Source organism: Python bivittatus, unplaced genomic scaffold (genome assembly GCF_059951505.1).
Source record: "Python bivittatus isolate LINGU-HERP-01145 unplaced genomic scaffold, Pbiv_v1 ctg000210_np1212, whole genome shotgun sequence".
In the NCBI taxonomy this organism is placed as follows: domain Eukaryota; kingdom Metazoa; phylum Chordata; class Lepidosauria; order Squamata; family Pythonidae; genus Python; species Python bivittatus.
Genome location: NW_028277053.1, coordinates 9,914,758 through 9,940,194, shown reverse-complemented (window position 1 = coordinate 9,940,194; position 25,437 = coordinate 9,914,758). Strand labels below are relative to the sequence as shown.

Sequence of the window (25,437 nt, the reverse complement as noted above, 5' to 3'; positions counted from 1 at the left end):
TTCCTTGGTCAATGCTTGAGACTGTAAGAGGTGTGAATTTCTGTAACAATTGAAGGATGCTTTATGGATGTTTCCAATTAGGCTTTCACTTGAAAGGAAATTTTACATACAATAGAAGATCTTTGCTTTATGTTTCAGGGTCCTTTCCCCTTGATTCAGATCCTTTAGAGATGGTAGCTAGGAATTTACTGTCCAATTAGGAGAGAAGATAAAGCGAGGAACCAAAAAAGTTGTCTGTGGCCATGATATAACACGTTCCCCATCTTTAAAAACTGTCTGCAAAATAATAACCAGAAAATTTGCTTCATCTCCTAAGTGGGCGAAAATAGCTGAAGACAGTTTATTTCATTGTATTATTATTAATTATTATTATTATTATTATTATTTTGCCTAATAGTCACAATCTTGTCTTATTTCTCTGATTTCTATGAGTGTGACAAACTACACTGAGCATCTCACTGGTCATATGCTGAGAAGCTTGAAAAGATATTCCTATTTCCCTTTCAACACGCATATTAAACAACCTCTTTTCACATGTATTTTAATTGCTTAGAACTTGTTCCCAGCTTTATCTTTCAGCTTCAAGGTTGTTGGGTAATCACCTGATTTTCTGATTTGCCATCAGACAGCGCATAATGATTGGAGATTAACAATGAGCATTCTTCCATGAGAAACTATCTTTCAGTTACTGCTTTCTGTAAACTGCGAGAAGCTTGCTCCAGCAGTCGAACTGATGCAAAGATCTCTAACCGACCATTCTCCCAGTTCATATCTTGACACTGCAGACATGAAGCATTGATTAGTTTTCATGAATCTATGCATAGCTGAGGCAGGAAAAACACCACGTGTTCCACAGTGGGCTGTGTGAAGCTAATGCCAAATGTGGTTCAAATCAGCTTTTGATCCATGTCTGATCAAGAAACTGGATCCCTATGATTAGCAGTTCATATTTGAGAACACTTGTGTTGTGGTAAGCAGATTAATCTAAGGACACAATAAAAGAGTCTGCATACTCCCGTAGATACAATCTGCACGTTTAAGGCGTTTATTTCGTTCACAGTGGCAAAGCATCTGTAATTCTTAACACTCAAATTTGCTTTCCTCGTTCTTCCATTTTATATTTGAGATGTCATGAAGAACATTTTTCTATTTACAACATTCTTCTTACTTACATGGACCAAAACGGTGATCTCCAGAGGGTGCTGCTATCCAGAGAATACCAACAAGATTCCTTACTCCCCACTTCATTTTCTAATGACTGATTATGTTGAGGTTCTTGGTCAAAAGGATTGTCACCGCTTGTTTTGATTACTGTGTTGTCTTTCCAGGACATTACATGAACTTACAGACTAGATTTATCCCAATTCTGCCCTTCAACCAGCCCTCCTTCATACTGAGGCTGTTTAGAAGACATACAGAGACAGAACTGCTCGAATGGTGAAGGCTGTGACGTGCCATGGGAAACAGCCAGGGGAGAACAGAATTCATCGCCTTTCCAGCCTTTAAGAAATCTTTCAGATCCAGTGCCTCCCCACCCTCCTTCCATGTTGAATTGCTCTGGGTGTTTACCTGGGGGCTGAGAAAGAAGATCTTGGGATGCTGGGACTTTAGGACTGCAGTTTAAGGTTTTATGAACATAATTACCACCTTAGCTGGAAGACTGAAGTTGTGTAGACACCTTTCAGTGCAGGAAGAGCAGCAATATTTAGGACTAAGCTTAAAGATTGGAAGATCTTGCTGTTCCAAATGAGAAGAGTTATACACTTGTGAGATCTCTCAACAGATTGGCACGATGAACTCTATTCAGATCAATTTCATTAGTGAAAATGAAGCACAAATAATTTATACTGAAATAACAGAAGGTTAAATTTAGCTGCAATGTATAGCCATTATACATTGCCATTTGACTGAAATATGGTAATCTTTTCTTCAAAAGGCTGTATTATTTTACTGTAACACTGAATTATATTCTTCATTACAAGCAGATGTGTTACATATGACATGCATTATTTATAAAATTTGCTTACTCCAAGTGAGTTTCTCCATACATTTTTTTTTTTACTTCAATTTGAAGTGAAATATACAACATAGTATTCAAATGCCTTTGCATTACACGGGCTTTAACATTTCTAAAATTCAAAATGCAACATTATAAACCTTTCTGGAATATTCTGCTAACAGACACTCTGGCTATTTAACCTTCCTTTCCTTGTATAATATACATTTTAATTAATTGGGTTAAATGGCGTGTTTAAAAAAATGGAAATAAATCGTCCCTTGTAACAGTTCTAGCTTTTTTGTCACTATTCTTCACCCTGAAAAGCTGGCTCTTGTTAAATGAGCGGAATTGATAAAGGTGAAGAAAAAAAAATGTGTGGAATAGTAACACTGGTTGCGTCCTGATGGTTTTCGTGCTTCAGCTTTCAGATATGGAGAACTGTATTTATTTACAGACAGGTTTGCCAATTCTGACTTAGCTCCACAGCCATTACTTTAAACAGGTTTTGCCTCCCCTTTCCTCTACAGAGCCAAGTGCATTTCAATGTGCAATGTGCATCTTGCCAGAAGCAACCAATGATTTCCACATCTCCTGATTTACTTACAGAATGTATGGATCATAACCTCTGGGTTTGAGATGACAATACAGAAACTCAACCAGCTCTTTGGCACTAGTGATATCATCACAATGCTCTATTATACAGGGATGGTATTTCCTAGGTAGCAAAGGGAGAAGCCTCTCCATACATTGCACATACTAACATGTGATTGGCTTAAGAAGAAAACAGTAGAAGAAAATATCTTCATCTTCTCCAAAAGACTGTCACACCAAGAGTGTTTCCATAGCCAGTCTTCAATTTAATGACAGATGCCTTCTGCTCTTTTCAATGGGAACATGCGCGCTTTGAGAAGGTAAGATGGAACATCAGGATGATTTTGCTGCTCAATCCACCCTTTGGTTATCATTCCTGAAATAAATTGCATTAGAATCAGTGAAACTGAATGAGGAATCATTGTACTTTGTCAGCCTTTTATTTGCACTGATATCACTGCACTCCATAAATAAGTTGAAAGATCTCTGAGGAACACCATGTCCTTCATCATGATGATGCAGTAAACTAAAAGTAGAAACACTCATTGCCATGGTCCTCAACATACTTAACTTTGCATCTGTGGAATGTTAGGTAGTGATACCAATTGTTTAGGAGCAATCTTCTCCCTCTGACATGATTACACACACCTCAGCTCATCCATCTCTTGCTGTTATCAACTCTAACCAGGATAGCATGAGGAAAGAGTAACCTGTTTTTCTCAATCTCCCACCACTCGTACTTTAGATCATGCAGGGGCCCATCTGAGAAAAGCAGGCTTCTTGCTTAGACCTTCACCTTCTAGTGTATGAAAGGTAGTGGGAATGGATGCAAGAGTGCAATGTGGAGCAGAGAGGAAGGACTGAATACTTAACCAAGGCTAATGGGTGCAGCATTTTTCATGACTGCCAAACAACAGTGTTTCGTGGAGGGTAAAAAACAGTTTAATGCTGAGGAGAGGAGCTGAAAATAAAGCCAGGACTTTATTAACATGAACACAACATTTTTTAGTGAGAAAACAGAATGCAACAAAGATACCTTTAACTTTCCTTCCTCATGTTTGAGACCCAAAGGGAATATGGAACTTTCACTACTTTGTGTCTAAGATAAGACACTTTAGCATGTTGAGTAAAAGCCAGGGTGTAATTTTTTAGCAGGACTAGCCCTATTGTTAGGTAAATAAATCAGGCAAAAGTTTGGGGAAGTTGGGATTGAGGTGGTGATGGCAGGGCAATGGGTACTCGATGGCCTATTGTGCACTTCCCAAGCAATCTTGGCAACTGTGAGGTGTAGCGACAACCTTGAGATAGATTCATCAATCCCTTGGATCAGCATTTTGCACCTTAGGTAGCAAACTCTCTTGCACCCAGCTTAATTTAAATAGTCCTAACTTCTCATATGTAATAGATTTTTTTTTTTTAAACAGAATTTTAATAGACTCAGGTAAACTGATAGAACATTTATTTTAAATCCAATCTTGACCCAACCAAATGATTTCTTGGTGTCAACTTCTGAATGTCAGCAACAGGTTTTAGTTCAATACAATCTATTCTGAACCACCAGATACATTAATCGAGGTTTGCATCAAGGGACATATTTCCTTGCCTCTAACTGTGAAGATTATCTTCCTATAGTGCAAATATGCAGAGTCAGGGGAAATAATACAGTCAAAACATTTATCTTTGTAGAGACAAAACACTGACTTAGTACTTCCAATAAATAAATTTCCAAGTTTCTCTTTTCCACATCACCAAGACATTCTGATTGGAATGAATGCACAGCCCAGCTCTTCCCCCACACCATAAAATAAACAACTGCTAATATTTTTAGATCCCAAATAGGTCCTTTGTCTCCTGAATACTACCCAAATTTTCATATAATTCATAATTAAGGAACCTCAGGGGTTGGGTTCATTTGGGTACTGAGACTGTTAATGTAACTCCTTTTATCTGGTCCAACCCTATTTAGGGCCTTAACATCTTTGAACTGGATTTGGATGCAATCCGAGAGCCAGTGAAAACTAAACAGAAATTTGTTGTAAGCTCCAAATAATGCCTACATACCAGCACTCTGGTTGCTCAATCCACACCGACTGCACTTTCGAAAAGAGTCGTATGTCAGATGCAGTACAATAACCTCCGCTGGTTAACACTGGCCAGGTCCCATCATTCTTTGGTGTTCAAAGATTGCCTTGAACTCTTCCATAGTCACCTTCAGTTAGGTTGCTATTCTGTTACTGAATCATTAACTGGAGTTTATTCTTTGAAATGTTTATTTATCTATCCATTGTGTGTCTACATACATCACCTTGGGAGGATTTACTCTGAAAGATGGGTTAGTGGATTGGGGAGTGAGCTTGGCTTGGACGGGAGATGGGAGGATTCTCTGGGATAAGAGAAGGTTGAGGCAGAAGTTTAGAATATCGGGCGGGTTAGGGTGAAGGGCCAATGTACACAGTCAGGAACATTTCTTGCTTTTCTTCATAATAAAGTAAACAGTCCCATGTTTTTAAGCTTTGAAGCCTATCCATGAAGAAAGTAACTGGGACGATGGAATTAGGGCTTTTAATTAAATACATGAATCAATGTGGCCAAAATAATAGCCAGATCTGCCTTCTGCAGAAACTCTGCTTTCACTTAGAAATGCCTATTCTAGCAGGTAAATCCCCAGGGAGGGTGGGTCAGAAAAAGTCAATTTGGCAGCCAGACTTGCCCCGTGGAAGCTCCTTTTTGGCATGCACTGATGCACTGACGAAAGTAGTGGGGTTTCCATCACACAGTTTTGGCTACCATCCTGACTTTTTTTACTCCTTTGGGAGATTTTTTTTTCCAGAATTTGCACCCATGCATCTGCTAGGTCTTTGCCTGACCTGCTTATGCGTGTTGTGTGAGCACAGGCAGAGAGTCGCAGCTGGTGTTACAACTGTGCAAAAGAACCCGATTATGGAAACTGTCTTACTATCCATGAACGAAGCCATCCAACACATTAGTAAACACATCCTCAGTGTACCACAAATGTAGAAGAAAAAAAATACTGCAAAATAAATGCATCCAATATTGTGTAGGTTAAATCCTACATTTGTGTGACTGTCTCACCCCAAGAGGGCTGTTCTGGGTGTGTAAACCACATGGTGGGGTTTTTTTTCTCCCTTGTGGAAGCCAATGCATGCATCTTAAAGGAGGGTGCTGAGACTGGAGATTGCCAAGGATGTGGATCTGAGCCACAGATTTTCAATTGTCCCAGGAAAATTAAAATAAGCATGGCAAAATCAAGGTTCATACTTTTTAGTTTTTCACACCCAGCTGCATATGGGGAGTAAGGATCATTAAAATCAAAGGGGCAGGCAAATTTTACTGAGTTCTCCCCTACCTTCAACACCAGTTTCAGTCCCTAAAGCATCAAAGGACAGCACCAGAACAAATTTGCTAGCATTTCCACTTAGTCGTTAATATAATCTTGTACACTCATGGTATTTACAATTTTAAAGGGAAAGCAAGAATTCCTTTGCCCTCAAGTAGATTTTGGTTAAATAGGGTTGGCATTGGGTTGGCATCAAAGTAAGGACACAGAAAAAACTTGGATATTGCTGAGAGGAATTAGATCTTTTTCCTCATCATCAACTTTGCCGCAATCTGTGTGCTTTTTAGGGCAAGATTTTTGGAAGTGGCTTGCCCTTGCCTCCTTCTTCTTCCTAGGGCTGAGAGAAAGGGACTGGCCCAAGGGCACCCAGCTGGCTTTGTGCCCAAGACGGGACTAGAACTCACAGTCTTCTGCTCTCTAGCCCAATGCCTTTAACCAGTATACCAAACAGGTTCTCAAGTAAGAATTAAGGGGAAAACATTACTTTGACACCAGTACAGCTAACAATGACTTGAGTCTGACTCAATGGGCAGTAGGATTTGCAATGCTGGGAAACTGGTGGAGGGGGGGAGGGAAAGGTGCGAGGAAGGAGCTGACAGACAGATCTTGCAGGGGATAGGGGACAAGCGCTCTCCTTGCCCTTCTCACTCTGAAAAGCCACTCCAAGATCTCTCTGCATTTTGCTTAGTTAAAACTTGGAATAGCCAAAACACTGAGGGCTTTGCATTTGCCAAATGGTCTGATCTGAAATGGTTTGCCCAAACTACTGAGGAGTGTTTTGGGTTCGAAACAGAACCTGTTTTCCATCTATTTGCACACCCCAACTTCTCTTCTCTTCTACCTTCTAGGTATTTCAAGGAACTTGTTATAACTGATTCTCTTTAGAGAGCAGATGAGTATAAAGCAGTCAGGAAATAGGTCTTCTCTGACCTTATACCCTTCCCTATTACACTTAAGGGAACTGGCAAAATCCGAAATGTGTCACATAACACCCCTAGAATAGGGGAGGGCCTTTGATCTTGTGGCCACCGCCGCTATCTTGGTTTTGTTGACCCTTTCCTATGGACACTTCTGCTCTCAGGGCACATTTTCTTTCTGAAGACTGTACAGCTTTCTCTTTCTCATCGTCATGGACCTACCTGTGGATTTCACGTAAAATCCACTTGGAGGATATCTTATGGAACATCAGTGAGGCTGCATATGAAGAATTGACAGAATTGATTTCACATTCCTATATAACATCTGAATCAAAGCGATCCAACTGCCTCATTCTCAACAAAAGCTTTTAAACAAACCCTGATGGAAAGACTTCAGGAGTTTAATTATGGTTCTCTGTTCTTTCCATCTGATCTCTAAAGAAGAGAAGTACAGTAATCATTCCTCAGCATGGAATGTCAGCTATTAGTTTCATATTATTATCCTTTTATTTTAAATTCTCAACCCGTGTGTGTGTGTGCGTGCGGGTGCAATTAAAAACCAGAAACAAACCCTATCCCAACGCTTTTATAGCAACTCTTCTGCTGTTATTTATGAGCCCAGCTTCCTCTCTCACAAAGAGACCTTTCGCAGGGCTCCCCCCTCCTGCTTCTCCAGCAGCTGCTCTGCTCTCAGTGCTGCATCCTGAGTGATGATGAGGTCCTGAAAGTGTTTTTTTGGAACAGATGGCTAGGAGAATGCTGGGGAATGTGCCAGCAAAGAGCTGGGGATGTGCCAAATCCTGCAGTGACTGAGTGCTTTTGGTTCCAGCTCGCGTGCCTTTCCCCTGCCCTCTGCCCCGACTGGCGCCAGCAGGACTTCCCAACTAGCACTCCGAACATCTGGAGTCTGCGACTGCCAGAAGAGCAAAGGGGAGGGGGAAGGAAAGCCCTCCCTGCTCCAGCTCAGCTTCCCTCTGCTCCACAATATTACTCACCAGCAAAATAACTAATCAAAACCAAAAAGGAGCGCACGCATGCACCCACACACCACATTAAGAAACTTGCAAGCTAACCAGCTACAGGTCAACAGCCTCCCCCAACTGCTAGGCACTGTTATGTTCAGAAAACTAATGAAGCAAGGAATATTATCTTTCAAATCCTGGAGACAGAGTGGCGGGTTGGTACGGAGAAGGGGAAGGACGGCCAAGAAAACCCGTTCTCTCAGTGCTTCTCAAGGTATTTTCCAGCTGACAAAGGATTTGCAACTTGTGTGATACACTTTCGGAGGATCACACTAGGCTTTTGTGCTCTGTGCTTGCAGGGCCTGGGTACTTGGAGTTAGACTCAAAATTTGATAGGACAGAATTAGCTATCACACTGGGAAGGCCACAGAGAAGGTATATAATTCTTGTTGGACAGCAAATGCCCAACACATACATGGCTGTAGGAAAAGTTGTATTTCCAGAAACAGACAATGAGCAGAGACTACAAACAGGTATCCTTGCTGCAGTAAACTTTTGCATCAGGTTTAATTGGATTATTTAATTACTCATGACCCAGAGAAGCAGCAGAATGGTCCTGTCTTCCACTAAGGGCATTTGCAACTACCCCACATTACTAGTTGACATAAGGCTGGGCTCATTCCAGGTGGAAATACCTTTTCAGAGGGCAGGCATTTCTTGATCTAAGAGAGTTCTGATCCTAAGGGTGAAGTATGGGTCTATTTTTAATTCACGGATAAAGGCTAGTTATTTGGATCTTCTGGCTGTAAATAAAAATGATTTTTATAAAAAAAGCCATGTTAGGCAGCTTTCATAATGGTCCTGTTATTAAGGGATGAGAGGGGGAGAAGAATGCAATGTTTTCCTTTTCAGGAAAAGGAATTATACTTGTTTATAATTATTTTATATATATATATATATATATATATAGATAGATATTGTGTGTGTGTATATATAAATAATAAATAATATATGTAATTATAATTATAATACATGCTTATACATAAGTATTACTATACTTGTCAAAGTAGGTAAATGGTGCCCTATTAAGAATGTCAAATATATTTTTTTAAAAATAGGCTCATTTTAAAGGCTTATTGACTGCAATGATGATGATGATGATGATGTCATTGTTGTTCCTAAACTATTTCTGGCCCCCTTCAGACTGTGAAGGAATTCAGCATTCTAGCAAAGGAAGTTGGACAGGACAGAATGCAACATTCTTCCTTTGTTTCCTATTGTAAAAACAAAAGAAAAAAGAAAAAGAAAAAAACCATGCAGCAAAAGGAGATAGTGGAGCACAAAAGGCAAAGGAAAGGTGAGTCACAAGCCAGTAAAATATAACATCTGGATCTTCTCCCTGCCAGGACAGGCTCTAACCAGCCATTTTGGGAAAGTGTGAAAAACCTGCCATGGCGGTGAAAACTCCGTTGCAACAGGGGGAGGAAGGGGCGGGACTGGGGTGAGGGGAGACAGCTATCCATGGCACCAGGGAGGACTTGACAGGTTCACTGAATCATTCAAAAGCACAGAAGGAAAACCCAGTAGGTGATCATGCCCTGATTGATGTAATAAATTACAGCTGAAAAACCAAGAGCACATGGCTTACAAGGGAGAGGCTATGTTCAAAAAAGCACGTTCAGGTTTTATGATTCCTTCCCATCCAGAAATGCGGTCATATCCTATGCAATCAAAAATAAAAAAATATCTAGGGGCTTCCATGGGGGGAGGGGGTGGAATAGGAAAAATCAAGTTGGCAACTGGGATTGTGCAACCAAAACCCTGTCTCTTTTTATGCGTGTCAAAAAGAGACAGGGCTTCAGTTACACAGCCACAACATTCCTCCAGACTTCCACAGAGATATCCATCCCGTAATGCTTCAGATTTGAGTATAACGTAGATGACATCAATGATACCGAATAAAAAGCAAAGAAATGCCTTTTATGCCAGTACTGGTTTAATTACGAGGATTGAATGAAAAGTAATGTCTGTTATGTCACCAGCAGATGGCAGTAATGATGCGCTAGAAGCTCTGACAGGTTCTTTAGCATTTGTTCTTTCACTTCAGTTGTCAGGAAGTTGCTTTGTGTTGCTCTTGTTTGTGAAATGAGAGCCTACACTGAGTACTCATCAGTGTGCTTTAAGCAATGTGCTGGACTTAATTTTTGACTCTTGAAGGAATTGAAATTTGGCACCGAATACAAGTTGTTTATGGTGAGTACTGAGTCTTGATGTGAGTACTGTGCATCACTGGGCCAAAAAATGTAAAGATGGTAAACCTGGAAGAGTTGATCTGTATGAACAAACAGTGAACAAACTGTGACAGCAACCAATGAGTTTCACATGAGAATGGCTGATGAACTCATTAAGGACAATCAGCAGATCACTCAGAGGGAAGCTGCCATCAAGCTTGGCATTTCATAGGAACATGTGGGTCACATTACTGATATTTTTCAATATCAGAAGGTTTATGCAAGATGTGTTCCTCGCATGGTGACGGCAGAGGTGAAAGCTTCAAGAGTTGAAATTTGCCAGCACTTGTTCTCAGGTTACAAGAATAAAGGTGAAGTATATCTTCACAGAATCACAACAGCTGATGAAACATGGGCTCATTGTTATGACCCCGAAACAAAATGTCAATCCATGGAATATCATCACAAAGCTTCACTTGCAGAAGAAAACATTCAGAACCTAAGCTTTGGCAGGAAAACTCATGGTTCCAGTTTTTGGGGTCATGTTGTTGTTGTTGTTCAGTCATTAAGTCGTGTCCGACTCTTTGTGATTCCATGAACCATATTGCGCCAGGCCTTCCTGTCCTTCACTGCCTCCCTGAGTTTGCTCAGTTTCATGCTCATTGCTTCAGTGATGCTATCTAAGCATCTCATCCTCTGCCGTCCTCTTCTCCTTTTGCCTTCCATCTTTCCCAGCATCAGGGTCTTTTCCAAAGAGTCCTCTCTTCGCATTAGGTGACCAAAGTATCTGAGCTTGAGCTTCATTATCAGTCCTTCCAATGAACAATCAGGGTTGATTTCCTTTAAGATTGACTGGTTTGACCTCCTAGCAGTCCAGGGGACTCTTAAGAGTCTTCTCCAGCACCACAGTTCAAAGGCATCAATTCTTCGGCGCTCAGCCTTCTTTATGGTCCAGCTCTCACAGCCATACATTACTACGGGAAAAACCACAGCTTTGACTATGCGGATCTTTGTTGGCAAGGTGACGTCTCTGCTTTTTAATATGCTATCTAGGTTTGCCATAGCTTTCCTCCCAAGGAGCAAGCGTCTTTTAATTTCATGGCTGCTGTCTCCGTCTGCGGTGATCTTGGAGCCCAAATAAATGAAGTCTGTTACTGCTTCCATTTCTACCCCTTCTATTTGCCAGGAATTGATGGGTCCAGATCCCATGATCTTAGTTTTTTTAATGTTGAGTTTCAAGCCAGCTTTCGCACTCTCCTCTTTCACCCTCATCAAGAGGCTCTTTAGTTCTTCTTCACTTTCTGCCATTAGGGTGGTATTGTCTGCATATTTTAGGTTATTGATGATTCTCCCTGCAATCTTAATTCCGGCTTGTGATTCTTCCAGCCTGGCATTTCTCATGATGCACTCTGCATATAGATTAAATAAGCAGGGTGACAGTATACAGCCTTGTCGTACTCCTTTCCCTATTTTGAACCAATCGGTTGTTCCATGACCGGTTCTAACTGTTGCTTCTTGGCCCGCATACAGATTTCTCAGGAGACAGGTAAGATGGTCTGGTACCCCCATCTCTTTAAGAATTTGCCACAGTTTGTTGTGATCCACACAATCAAAGGCTTTTGCATAGTCAATGAAGCAGAAGTAGATGTTTTTCTGGAACTCTCGTGCTTTCTCCATGATCCAGCGAATGTTGGCGATTTGATCTCTAGTTCCTCTGCCTCTTCGAAACCCAGCTTATACATCCGGTAGTTCTCAGTTCATGTATTGCTGAAGCCTAGCTTGTAGGATTTTGAGCATAACCTTGCTAGCATGTGAAATGAGTGCAATTGTGCGATAGTTTGAGCATTCTTTGGCATTGCCCCTCTTTGGAATTGGAACATAAACTGACCTTTTCCAATCCCGTGGCCACTGTTGTGTTTTCCAAACTTGCTGGCATATTGAGTGCAGCACTTTAACAGCATCATCTTTTAGTATTTTAAATAACTCAGCTGGAATACTGTCATCTCCACTAGCTTTGTTGTTAGCAATGCTTCCTAAGGCCCACTTGACTTCACTCTCTAGGATGTCTGACTCAAAGTCAGTGACCACACCAGCATGGACATCAGGGACATTAAGAACTTCCACCTTTTTCCAAATTTGAAGGAATCTGTTTGATTCAAATGAAATGGTGGAAAGGGCTGTCAGGACCTAGTTGAGGAGACAAAATGTAGGGTTCTTTTGTGTCACCTTTAGGAAGCTTGTCCATCATCGGCCGAAATGTGAAGCGAATGGTGGTGATTACATAAAGAAGTAAACACAGGTAACAAAAGAACTGATTTCAAGGATTACTTTCTTTGTTTTATTTATTAAAATATCCCTATTTAAGCTAAAGTTATGGAAATGGGGGCATTATTTTTCATTCAACCATTTTATCACCTGGAATCTGAAGCATTATTTGCTGGGAGAAATAAATAGAACAGTTTGTCCTTGATAAAATGAAGACAGACGTGGCCCTCAATTTGGCCATCTATCCATCCTTCCATCATAATCCAGCTGATTTATTAGCCAGCATGACTGAGTCCTGAAGGCAGACAGGAAGTTCACTTGAAGTTTACTGTTCTCCTTTTGTCATAAAACAGTAGTGGCATCAATCTGTTTTCTAATTTACCCATGTCACTTTCCAGGAGAAAAAAGCAACCAGAATGCTTGGTTTCCTCTTTAATTGGGCTTGATGAGGGCTTTAGGTAATTGGTTCAAGGTTGAAGCAAAGAATGCAGTAGATGGAGTTGCGATGACCTACAAGCCCCTATTCCCTACTATGGCTACCTCAAAGGGTTGTTGTGGAGATTAGAAAAAAAGGGAAGGAGAGGATTTATACATACTGCCTAGACTCACTAGGAGAAAAGGAGGGTTTTAAAAAAACCCAATAAAATAAATACTTGCCAGATCCCTTCATGTTCTTTCAGTCTCATTACAGTATCTTGATGGTGGCTGTATATCTAAACATCCTCATCCTCCCATCCCCAACTGTCTTGGCCTTGTATAAATCTATGATTTGGTTGCAAATGGGAGGAGAGGCAAACTGTAGGCATCTCCCTTGATCAAAGAAGGATGGAAAAGAGTAATAAAGAGCAGCATCCTAGTTTTGATTCACCAGATTAATCATCAGCTCCTATCAGCACCGTAGGTGGGAGAAAAGTCTGCTGAGCAATTCATGTGAACCTCAGCTCTACCTCATGTCTCTTTTCCCACCACCAGAAGCAAAGACCACAGTTGCTTCTTGCTCTGAGGTCTCCCTGCCAAGTCACCAGATGAGTGAGAGGCAACAGCCCGGCTAGTTTTCAGAAAACAGACAGTCCCTTGTGTCATTCTGATAATAATAATAATCAATGAGATATCGTAATCTGGCTCACACTGATCAAGTTCTTTGATTAGAAAGAAAGCCACTGTCATGCTGGGAAGCTGTAGGCCACTCTAGTGGCAGAAGCCCAGATTTCTACCTGCAACAGCTTCAAGATGGTAGACTGGAAAGTAAAATGGGCCAACTGTGATGCTGGGAGAAGACAGGATGGTCTTCCTCTGCTGCTTCCTATGAACCTGCACTGGCACTGGATAGGAAGTGCAGGCACTAGTTAACATTAAGGGAGTTCTGCCAGGTGGAAAAACATCATGTTGCTTTTCAGGGTGATCTTTGCAGATTGAAGATGGCAATCTATTGTTTACTACTTCAGCTTACCCAACCTGGTAACAACCTGAAACAGCAACCTGGTGTGTTTCAGAAATGTACTGGGTCTACAACTCCCAGTGAGGAACGCTAAATTAGATAGGGAATATCCTGATGACCTTGAAGTACACTTTGGTACCTGCACAGCCAAGCTGGTGGTCCTTTTCTGATGTTGTGGGGGAACTGGAAACATCTTTCTCACTCCTCTCATTTGCCCAGGTGCCCCATGTAAAGTAAAAGCAGCAGCGCTATTGGGAGTGGGCGTTTTGATGGTGCTGGGAGCTTGGCAAATACTCCTCCTTACCAACTTTTGCTGATAGGAACGTGAACAAGTCAAGTATGGGGAATGGAAGGATGTTAAAAAGGGCACCCTCCCCAGCCTGAGAAGTCACCAATGGCAGACCAGAATTCTACACATATTTAGCTGTGCCATGCCTCCCAATTAAAAAAAAAAATGAAAGAAAAAATTAAGCAAACCCAAACCATAGCTGAAGGACTGCATTTCTTGATCTGTTTTTAATTCTTAAAACCTGCATAACTCCATCAAGGCTATTCAAACCTACAAGAATGTGCTCAAAACAAAAAGGAAAAAAAATCTGACTGTAGAGGAACTGTGAAAGAATATAAATCATAGAGTGGGGGAAAAAGCCTTAAAGATAAGAAACTGATAACCATGAAACAGCAGCAGCAGCAACAAATCTTTATAAAGTAAAAGACCTGAAAGTGTTGCCCATTCATTTATAACTGGCTGTTTTCTCCTCGGATCTGAAACATACCTTCCTTTTTTTAGACCTTCCTTCAGCTTGCAAGGTCCTAGTGCATTGCTCCACACATTCCGAGAAGCTCATGTTACTGTGGTCAGCGCTGTAGTCCAGGTCTGCCAGTCTAGCCAAGGAGAGGATATAGTTACATGCTATCCTGAGGATGGCCAATTTGGATAGCTTCTGTCCGTAGGAATAACAGGGAACCTGGAAAGGACAGTAGGGCACGTAAGGTCAGATCATCAAAGCAATGCTTGAACAGGGAACTGAAATCTTACAGAAACACGGGCCAGATGTCGTAAGATACCTTTCCATATTGTTCTCCAGGTGACAAAGGGTCATCGTGTATAAAGAATGCACTGCAGTTAAGAGTCAGGGGACTTAAAATGGCAACATAAGAAGAGCCTTCTTGGAACAGGCCAAAGGGCTATCTCAGTCTGTATTGAATGGGGCCAACTAGATGTACTGGATGGACTCACAAAGAGGGCATGAGTTTATCCTTTCCCTGCTACTCCTTAGCAACTGTATTTTTTAAGGCACATTGTCTTTGATTCAGGATGAAGAACCCGATCAGTCAGCTTGTAACCACTGATAAAACTATCTTCCATGAATCGATCTAGTTCCTCTTTAAAGCAATCTAAATTGGTAGTTATCCCCATACCAGATTTCACAAAAAATAATCCTATTAACAAATCCTTTATAACACGTGGATTCACTCAGAATGTACTGTATGTAATGAAACATAGACACTGGAGTATGAAGAGTGTGTTTTTTAACTTGGCATGAAGTCCTTCTCCCCTTAAATTAACCCAATCCAAGGAAGCAAACTCTTGCAGATGTCCCACTGAAATTACTGAATGCTGCAGGGAGCTACTATAGCAAAACTCTTGCTTATTTCAATGAAACTTACTAATTTATTTTATGCTTTCTTGCTTAAGAGATGGTTAGCAACTATCAGTAATTATGAAGGATGAAATTCAGTATATGAAAAGTAATTCATTAGACTTTGCCTATCTTGCCATACTCTCTAGATATTCCCTCTGCCTATGGATCACATGGTCTGAAATCACAGATAGACCTTTATTCCTAGATTTAACTGAATCATAAAACTGGAGTTGGAAGAGTCAACAGACATTCTCTGGCTGTGCAAAATCCAATGCATCTTTAGTGAATTAGTTTAAGTGGGGCGGGGGGGGGGAGGCTTTTATGCATATTCTCACCAAAGCAATTTGAAAGAAGAATTGTGGCTTATGGTAGTGGAATCCCACTTTGCTTCCAATCAGCTGATTTTTAATGTTTTCACAAGAATTTTGGAATTCTCCAAGATTTTTTCCAGAAGGAGAACCCAGACCACAAAAGGACATTTTCCCTGTGTTTTGTTGATATAAATCATATTGTACATGAAGCAGAAACATATTAGAGTAGCCTTAAGAACGTACTGAGTATTTCCAGGGAATGTGACAACTTTTCCCATAACAATGACATTTTCACACTGATAGGTTATGAAAATGACCCCCACACTATAGAATTATAACACAACACTTATATTGTTTGAATTTTGAACTGATCGATGCTCTGTTTGAAAAACACATTTCTGGAAGTTTTGGTGACAGTGCAGCGGCCTAATTACTAATAGACTAAAATGGGGGGGGGGAATGAGGAACTTGAAAAATTAGGAAACATGAATGCAACTTGCACTGGATAAAATTATACATTCCTTGAAAATTCAGGTTTGCAATTCCAGCATCCTCCTAAACCCAGTTCTGAATATCCAGGTTTCAGCAATGGCCAGGAGTGCTTTCCCACATCTGAGCTAATCTGCCAACTGTGCCCCTTTATAATGATACCAACTTTGATAACAGTAAACATACCTTAGCTAAATCCCAGCCTGTTTTATATGGAGCGCTTTTATGTTCCAAGTATCCGGTAATTCAAAATGATGCAGACCTGAGTGGGGCCATCATGCAGACCTTATGACTTTTTTTGTTAAAATGACTCTGCTGGCTGCTAATCCACTTCCAGACAGAATTCAGAATGCTGGTCATTAAGGGGATTTGCAAAACATTTCAAAGGGCGTTTTGAATGTACAGGAAATGGCCCAACTTCAAAATGGATGGTTCCAACTTTTGAGCTCAGAATGGTTCATTTCAAGGTCAGAGACTTGGAATGGTCCATTTCAAAGGGGTAGAACAGCTAATTTGAGGTTGGAATGTTTTGACCTCAGCAGGTGATAGCATCTGGTTGACCTTTCTGGACTCAGAAGCTAAACAGGCTTGCACCTATATAGTACGTGGATGGAAGACCATTAGGTATCCCCAGAGCTGTAGGCTAGATTGGGAAGTAAAAAAAAAAAAATCTCAGGAGAGGACAGTGGTAAACCACTCATGTATCACTGCTAGCAAAATCTTCACTTGGAAATATTACTTCACCAACAATGACCCTGTATGTGTTGGGTCTCAGCTGTTTGAAAGACCACGTCTTCCCAGGCTTTGGGATCCATGGAAGAAACCCTTTTCTTGGTCTCATCGCTATTAAGGCCCATTTGGCAGAAATATGAAAGAGCCTTCCTTCACCATACTCCTTTCAGGTATCCTGAAAGGCAGAATGTTTTAAACAGCTGGCAACATTTTGATTCAGACAGGCATAAGTTAGTTTGTCTGCTTAGATTGGTTCTAATTAATTGGCTACATTCTTTTTATTTATTTCTCTCATTCATTCAGTCATTCTTTAATTGATTTATTATATTTAGTTACAATGCTGCTTCTATCTTTTTTTTTTTTTCATTATTGCTTGCCAGCTTCAATGGCATTTGGAGAAAAGGAAAGATAGGACATAAAACTTAGAAATGAGCCATAAACCTTAGAATTAAACTAAGCAGATTTTCTTGAACTTAGTTTTCAACAACCTCCTAAGTTAAGAAGGACTCAGAGAAATTGCAGCAGGTTCAGAGGGCAATGAAGGTTGATGGATCTGGGAAAATTAAGACTTGAGAAGACCAAGGAAGAAAATGATGACACTCTTCAAACACCTGAAAAGATATCATAGAGAAGGAGGTCAAAGCCTATTCTCTCTTGCACAAGAGTAGAGGACACAGAATCATGACTTTAAGTTAGGAAGGCAGATTCCAACTTATGTTAGACTTACAATAGCTTCCTAATAGTAAGAACATTTCAACAGTGATACCAATGATATCTTCAATGGGTATGTTCAACCAGAGGCTGGAATGCTTTAATGGTTTCCTTCTCTGATCAGGGAGTGAATTTGATTACTTAAATAGTCCCTTCCCCCACTATAATCCTATGACTTGCTCTTTTCTAAAATGACAACTGGGGTCTTAGCATTATGTTCAGAAGGAATAGGACTGTATTATAGCCTATTCTTCTTTCTATAGGTATAAAAACATTTGTGAATGCAGTTAAATCTGCATTACAATCTTACTCATTGTGTTCTGACCTTTACATGCAGAGGTATACTTAAAATTCCTGACATGATTGCTTAATAGGTTTGCCCATGAGTCAATTCTTTCTAAACTAGGGTGAGAGAGGACTTGTTTGATCCTACAACATGAGGGATTACATGCACTTTATTATTTAGCCTGAGAAAATGCATAAAACAGCTACTCAGATGGTATGGTAGACATATGGGAATTCTGCATTGTCTGTAGTCTAGAAAGGAGACTAGTGTATCCTTGGACTCGTAGAACTGCCCTTGATGGTTCTTGATAATCGTAGCCAGAAAACTTCCAGCTAGAAACTTGACAGAAGTCATCACTTCATGTAAATGCATTAGGCCACCTACTGTATACACTTTTCTAGATCCAAGTGGTTACAATAAACAGAACACATAATTTCTTACGCATATTGTTTTAAAGTCTTGCTGCACCAATATGTACATTTGTGCCTGAGGATGTGTACATCCATTGGGACCGATTTCAATGCTGTGCAACTGTGAACATCCTATTGAAATACGAAATGAATTGAACGTCCTGTTGAACTGCAGCTTGCTCAGATACGAGACAATGAAAAATCCCTAGGCATACTATCAGCAGCTCACTTAGAAGAAACCAAAACCAGGTGAATCAATGTCTAGATGATGTGAATAGGTTACCTTATTGCAGAGGTGTTGAGGGGGTGACAAAAACATCCCAACCTCTGACCCGACAGAAACAATCACTTGGTACACATGCATCTTCTTCTAATAGTACAAAAGGAAACAAATATTCCAAGAACAAAAGACATCCTTGAAATTCATACAGGTAAATGTTTGTTTCTGAAAGAGTGCACTAATGGGAAACCAATGAAAGAAAGTGGTTGTTCAGTGGCGGTGATATGATCTATTACTTCACAATGCTAAGTCTGTTTCCTAAGAATACTTCTTAGCTAAGTTGCTGGCATTTTAGTGCTTCCTCCTTAAAATATATATACACAGATGTGTAAGTAAGCAAATAAATAACTGAAAGGAACACCTTTCCTGTTTTATTACTCTGAAATGTATCCAGAGCCCTCGGCTCAAATCTGGATTGATGTTTAAATCAGAAGGTTAGTTAAAGCATTTGGAAGAAGAGGAGGAGAAAGACAAAAACAAATGAATTAAATCCAGTCAATAACAGAAGGAACAGCCCCCAGATATACCATACATCTACAACAGGTTTCAGAGACATGGAGATCTTCGATTAACACAACTCCATGCCTGTTGCTGCTTGCAGTAAATTGTGATCCCAGGTTAATCTTGCAGATGCCAAACTGACAAGAGTTATCCTCTTCATGCCATCTAGACGTTGATTCACCTGGTTTTGGTTTCTTCTAAGTGAGCTACTAATAAGCGTGGCTAGAGGTTTTTCATTGTTTCATTGGGACCTAAATAATGTTAATCAAATCTTTATCTCCCTTAAGAGCAGCAAATCTAACTCATAACTGCCACAGTAGGAAAACAAGAGATTTGCAGTGTTCAGTTGTCTAACAAAAGGTGGACAAATGTTTCACTGCCCTTACTCCTCCTCTTCCTTTTATGTTGGCTCCAGGATGGCAGGGGACATAGCAACATCATTGTACAGTCACTGGAAGAAATGTGACTGAAGTCCCCCTAAACATTTTTTAACTTTTAGAGGTCAGAGTTTTTAAAGAATTGAATAGATATGCTAAGCCTAAAGGAAGCTTAACATACTTATTCTGCATTTCATGATTATCCTTACAGATACTGAGAGAGAGAGAGAGAGAGAGATTGTGTTTTGTTGAATTATGCTAAATCAAGACCTAAGGGGATTCCAGGAGCCACAAAGGGGATGGGTGAGGTTATAGACTGTACACCCCTGATTTATTCATTGATTCAATTTGTATCCCATTTTTCTCCTCTGGAGATACCCCAGATGGCTAACATAACTTTAAAAACCAAAACATTCAAACTAATACAAAATCCGATGAGCAATTCAAAGCCTGTTAAAAGAGAGGTGTCTTTACAGATATTCTAATTATGGAGAAAGTGGTGGGATTCCCTTGCCAGGGAGCAATGAAGGGTGGAGAAGGCCCTCTTCTGTATTCCAGAAAGATGAGCTTCTGACTAGGGAACATCTTCTGAGGGGATTCTCTGCAGCTTTCAGTGCTCCTACAGAGACAGGTGGAACTTCAGAAACTCATGTGCTGAGCCTTTCCTCTGAAGTTTAAGATCAACCCGGAAAGGGTGCCAAGAAGCAACCCACCCCCAGTCCTTTCAGTAACAGCATCATTTGATCCCTGTCCTTTGAACTGGTTAGGAGCCCACCTGCTGCATTTTGCACAACTTGTTGAGGAGAACTAAGCCAAGCAAAACCAGACTCCAACTGCACAGATTACAGCAGGCTCCCAGGGGAAGCTTCTCTGTTGACTTCAACCATGCCAGTTCATTCCAGCCAAGCTTCGGCCCTAAGATTTTCTTCTTATTCTATTTTATTTTATTCAACAGGAATATATAACCAACACTTGGAATCCTAAAAGCTCCTTTGTATACTGTCAGCAGTGTGAAAGCATCTCCTTCAGCATCCAGCATGCTAATATTTTTATGGCCCGTTCTATATATTTGGGGAGGACTAGATTAGATTATATGGACAGAATTTAAAAAGCAAGACATTGATTACCCAGATGTCTTATGAGATGCTGCAAACAAGACCTACTTTGAAATGGCTGCCTTCTGAAACAGACTTCCCCAATTGGATGACTGCGAAATGCATTGGAGTCCAATACTCATTATTCTCAGCTAAGGAGATTAGTATTTATAGTCCAATACATATGGAGGGGATCAAGGGATGGATGTTCTATGGAATCTGCTCTACTTTTTTTAGCTGGGAGCTATAATATTTTAAAGATCCACTGGGAACCTATTTGGCTGCCATGCAATGAAACTTTAAAAAACACACCATGAAATGAAAATCTCTCATTGTTTTACTTCGAGAAATATGCAGACAATGTTGGTAAATGCCTAGCTAGTCAAGCTATTGGCTTTCTAATAGCCCAGCTGGGGAGCCATATAGAAAAGTCTCTCCTTTTTGAACATCTTCTCATTCCCCAAATAGCAGAATCCTTTGCCGAGAGTAAAATACTCCTTGTTCACTGTTTATGTGGCCTTGCCTTGGAGTTCCTAGAACTCCCATTTATGTATGTAGGGCTAACAGAACACCAATTTAATAGGCAGTTTCAGGGCTGAGTAAGGATCATATGATTAATATTTTGCTCTTTGCAGAGTAGAACAGAATATCCTCTCATAGCAGATTTAGCCTCAGTGATAGCAAGATATTGTGCTTCTAACATTGGGTTGTTCTTGTAGTGATGAGAAATTTGGGTTTCAATTCTTACTCAGCCATGAATTCCTTGGATGGTCTTAGATCCATTCTTAAGTAAGCCTATTTCCCTGGGCTGTTGAGAATAAAGTTGGTTAGTTATTTAGGTGCCACAGAATCAAACTGCATGAGCAAGGAACCCACCCTAAACTCTTAGGAGAGAAGGATACAAGATACTTTCTGCACCTCAGGAACTCACACATTTGCCATTTGGACTAAAAGTGCCCAGCATTTTAAAAACAACAATGAAGATAAGAGGAGGAACCTTCATGGGTGTTGAAAGAAGTGTCTACAGCATTTAGTGGTCTAGCACTTAACTGAATCTTAAAATCCCTTAGTTCAAAACCCTTATCATCTTTTAACACAGTGAGTAACCTCAATCTCCAATCAATAATTTTGAATGGGCGGGTAATAATACACATAGTAGGAATTCATGGTTATTGCCAGACCTTTGCCCAGTCTCTCAGTTCATTATGGTAAAATCACAACAGGCATGATTTCAGTGTATTTTCCAAATACTTCATGGTAGTAATCAAAGAATGGAGATGATGGCAGGGATAAGTTGTATCCAGTTCTGTCCCAGAAAAGTCTGTTTCCTTCTGTGACTTTTTCAGTTGCCCAGACTAGCTTACAGAATGGCGATGCTTGATGGACTCCCATCCAAAAACTCATCAGGTCCAACCCTCCTTAGCTTCCTCACCCAGACAAGTTTAGCCAGCTCCTACCATCTGCTCATTTCCTTTGTCTTTTTTTAATTAGTTGAAGAATATACAACTATAATATATGAATCATTTGGGAAAGAGAATACCCCTGTATATGTACATTTTTACTCTGGTCAGACTTTGTTCCTGGCAACGACATGGAGTTTTAAGAAGTGGTTTGCCCTTGCCCTCTTCCTAGGGCTGAGGGGAAGGACTGGCCCAGAGTCACCCAGCTGGCTTTGGGCCTGAGGTGGGCCTGGAACCTGGATTTCCACATTCCTAGTCCAGCACTTTAACCAACTAGACCAACTGGCTCTCAAACAATCACACGATATGGTAAAAGCTAGTAAAATAAAGCCAAAACTGGCACCCTATCATTCCAGAAACACACTTGGATCTGCATTCTTCATTTTTCGCATGGGCTTCACTGGTGAAAGGGAGAAAAACAAACCTAAATTATTACTTAGACTGTAATAATCAGAGTGCTTTTGCAGAGGCTTCTTAATATTATTATTGCTACAAACCACTTAGAGGAAGGTATGTACAGGGGTTTCTTTTGCATTATGTACATTAAGTACAACAAATTCAGCCTGTGATTATTACGAATTCTGAGGACTAGCCTGTGATTATTGTGGAAAAGAAAATTATCTCAGCAAAAGCTTTGGAAGACTCTGCAGCGCCATTCTAACCAGGCTGAATACATTGAAAAATAAATATAACCAACAAATAGGAAGAAAGACATGAACTCCGTAGTGAAATCAAATTATGGATTGAGATCTGATAAACCTGCCTCAAACTAATTTAAGATTTTAGCCCATTTTCAGAAAGCTTTATTGAGAGGAATGTGTCATTTTAAAATAGTTTCCCTGGGGAAAAACCCATTTGGTCTGATTGTGCGTGATTGAATATCTTTGCCCTAGAAATGATCAGCCAGAAAGAAGGGTTGCTTTTCTGTGATTTTCTGGGTTTTTTTGTATTATACCGACTCCTTTTTCTGCTTCCTCGAGTATCCATCTGAAGCTGAGAATGGCACTCAAGGTGATGGCAAGAAAATGCAAGAAGATTATTTCTCACTGCAATAAAAAAGAATCTGGGGGGCGCAGGCTTTTGCTGTTGGGTTCTTGGTTGTTTTCCTGAAGACGTTTCATTACCAGGGTAGGTAACATCATCAGTGCAGGGGGAGTGAAGTTTGGCAGGGCCACCTACCATATGTAAACAACCAGTAAACCCCAAGAACCCAATATTTCTCATGGGTAGAATATCCTGGGCATGTTCTTGGTATACTTGAAAAATGTATAACGGTTTAACTCGGTAGTTCATCTAGCTATATCAGCCAGCAGCAATTTTTAAAAACTCTACTCTCCTGAATTGTACAGCCAAAATCTACTGTTTTGCCACTAAACTTCAGCACTCTGATTCTGAGCTATTTTGAGAGGTTTTTTTAAAGGGTAGAAATGGTAGCAGTTTGCTACATAGATGACCTCCATTCCTATCTTCAAAGATCTCGACAATGGTCCCCCCAAATCTGCCTCTACTCTTCTGGTGACATGATATGTTAACCTTCCACCTAGTTAAAGGTGAATGTTGCAGCCCCTGCCTTCAGAAAGGTGCGCCCCTGACAATAAAAGTATTTGTGTTCGGAGAAGTCTGTCTATTCAATGCATAAACATTATTGCAGACAGTTTGCCTTATTTTATGGCAAAGCAAAATCATGTCCCTGTACTTAGTTATGATTCATATGCATGTTTACATAAATAATCCTAAAACTGAATTAATCTCTGAAAACACAGATTTATACCCTAAACCTACTAACTTAGAAATTATAGAAAACACAAGACTATACACATTCCAAAGCCATCAGAGCAATGACATCATCACATCATGTAGTCTCTAGAAAACTCCACTGTACGCTCATGAGAGAAAGAGAGTGAAAAAAGGCAAATAACCTCTTAAGGGTTATTATGAAAAAAGTTTTGATCTTGATGATTCCCTGAAAGGATCTTGGGGACCCCCCAGAGGCCCACAGACCACACATTGAGAACTGCTGTTCTAATGACTGCACCCCACCTTCCTAAGTCAAAAGAGTCCATGATCTCTTGTCCTGGATTCTGTCTCTTTTGCTTCTTTGCAAGGTTGCCCATGGGAAGAGGGGGTCAAAGAGGTCAAGACTGTGGTTGTGACTGCACAAGGGAGGCCCCAGCATTTCAATCAATATGTAAAAAGGGGTGGGGCTTCAACTGATTCAACATATTGGCTTTTCTGACCCTGTCTCCCAGGGATGGCCCTGCTCCTTTCCCAGAAGAGGACGACAGGCAGGATATCAACCTCCTGAATTCAACAGCTGCCTCTCCCTCTTAACTTCCTGGTTGTAAGAAGCATATTGATTTCCCTGTATCAGGCTAAGCTGCCCTGCTTTTTAAGATGACCTGATTAATGGAAGACCATGGAAGAATGGAGGAGAGTCTTAAGAAGATAAAAAAATAAACTGGAGGTGGTATGTAACTTTCTCCTACCTGGTATAAAAAGACCTCCTGAGAACCTTAAAAGACCCACAGCTCTGGGGCACATAAAGATTATCTGGGCAACAAATGACTGGAAATTGTTATTAAATCCATTTTCTTTAATAAACAGCTAAAATGACTTATAATAATTCAGACTGCTATTTTAACTCTTACTTTCTAGTATGTCCTCAGTACTTAACCTCCACAGCAAGGAACTGGGATGTGGGACATAGTCTTATGAAAGATCTGGTCAAAAATTCAGATGATGTGAATTAAGAAGGAATCCAGACTGAATCCACTAACTGTATGGCCCTTGGAATGGGAAGGAATGCCTGCCATAGGGTGACTGACCTGGATGATCTTTGATGCCCTATCACGATGCAGCAGGATCCAAGCAGTTGCTTAGTGGCTCCCTGTCATTTTGAACAATTTCACAATACAGACCTGTAGGGAAATGTAATAGTAATTTCTCTCTCTTCCGGATATTCTGGGAAGTTTAATTTCATAAATGGGCTATGTTCCTTTAGCTCCATCCCTGGGGGAGCCAGCACAAGGAAGCTCTGAGAAAAACCCTGAAAAAGTTAGCAATATGTCATTCTATTGCAATAAAGCCTGTTGCTCCTGCTTAAAATGGTACTTTCTGCACCACTGGAAATATCAGACAATAACTGCAAATAACACACACTACAAGATCCTTAGCCAAGCTCTAGAGCAGTGTTTTTCAAAGCTGGCAACTTTAAGATGTGTGGACTTCAACTCCCAGAATTCCCCAGCTGGGGAATTCTGGGAGTTGAAGTCCACACATCTTAAAGTTGCCAACTTTGAAAAGCACGGATCTAAAGTGATGTCCCCCAGAGCCTTTTCAAAGGCTAACAAAGGCCCTCATAATTCCATCAACAAGTGAT

At 40.5% G+C, this 25,437-nt stretch overlaps 1 protein-coding gene and 1 long non-coding RNA gene across 2 annotated transcripts in view; one reads left to right on the top strand and one right to left on the bottom strand.

Annotated features, from left to right (window-relative positions):
* Window positions 1–767: 767 nt before the first annotated feature.
* ATOH8 (atonal bHLH transcription factor 8) overlaps window positions 768–25,437 on the bottom strand; it is a 28,050-nt gene continuing 3,380 nt past the window's right edge. Inside the window, exons 2-3 of the mRNA XM_088139450.1 lie at window positions 14,538–14,729; window positions 768–2,966 (exon numbers count right to left, since the gene is read on the bottom strand). Coding sequence (XP_087995576.1) covers window positions 2,961–2,966; window positions 14,538–14,729 — 198 coding nt within the window. The 3' untranslated portion in view covers window positions 768–2,960. The remainder of the gene's footprint in view (window positions 2,967–14,537; window positions 14,730–25,437) is intronic.
* On the top strand, window positions 2,986–24,654 carry LOC148216163 (uncharacterized). Its single transcript, XR_015795914.1, has 3 exons — window positions 2,986–8,101; window positions 9,031–9,184; window positions 24,308–24,654. It is a non-coding gene; the product is annotated as an uncharacterized LOC148216163 (long non-coding RNA).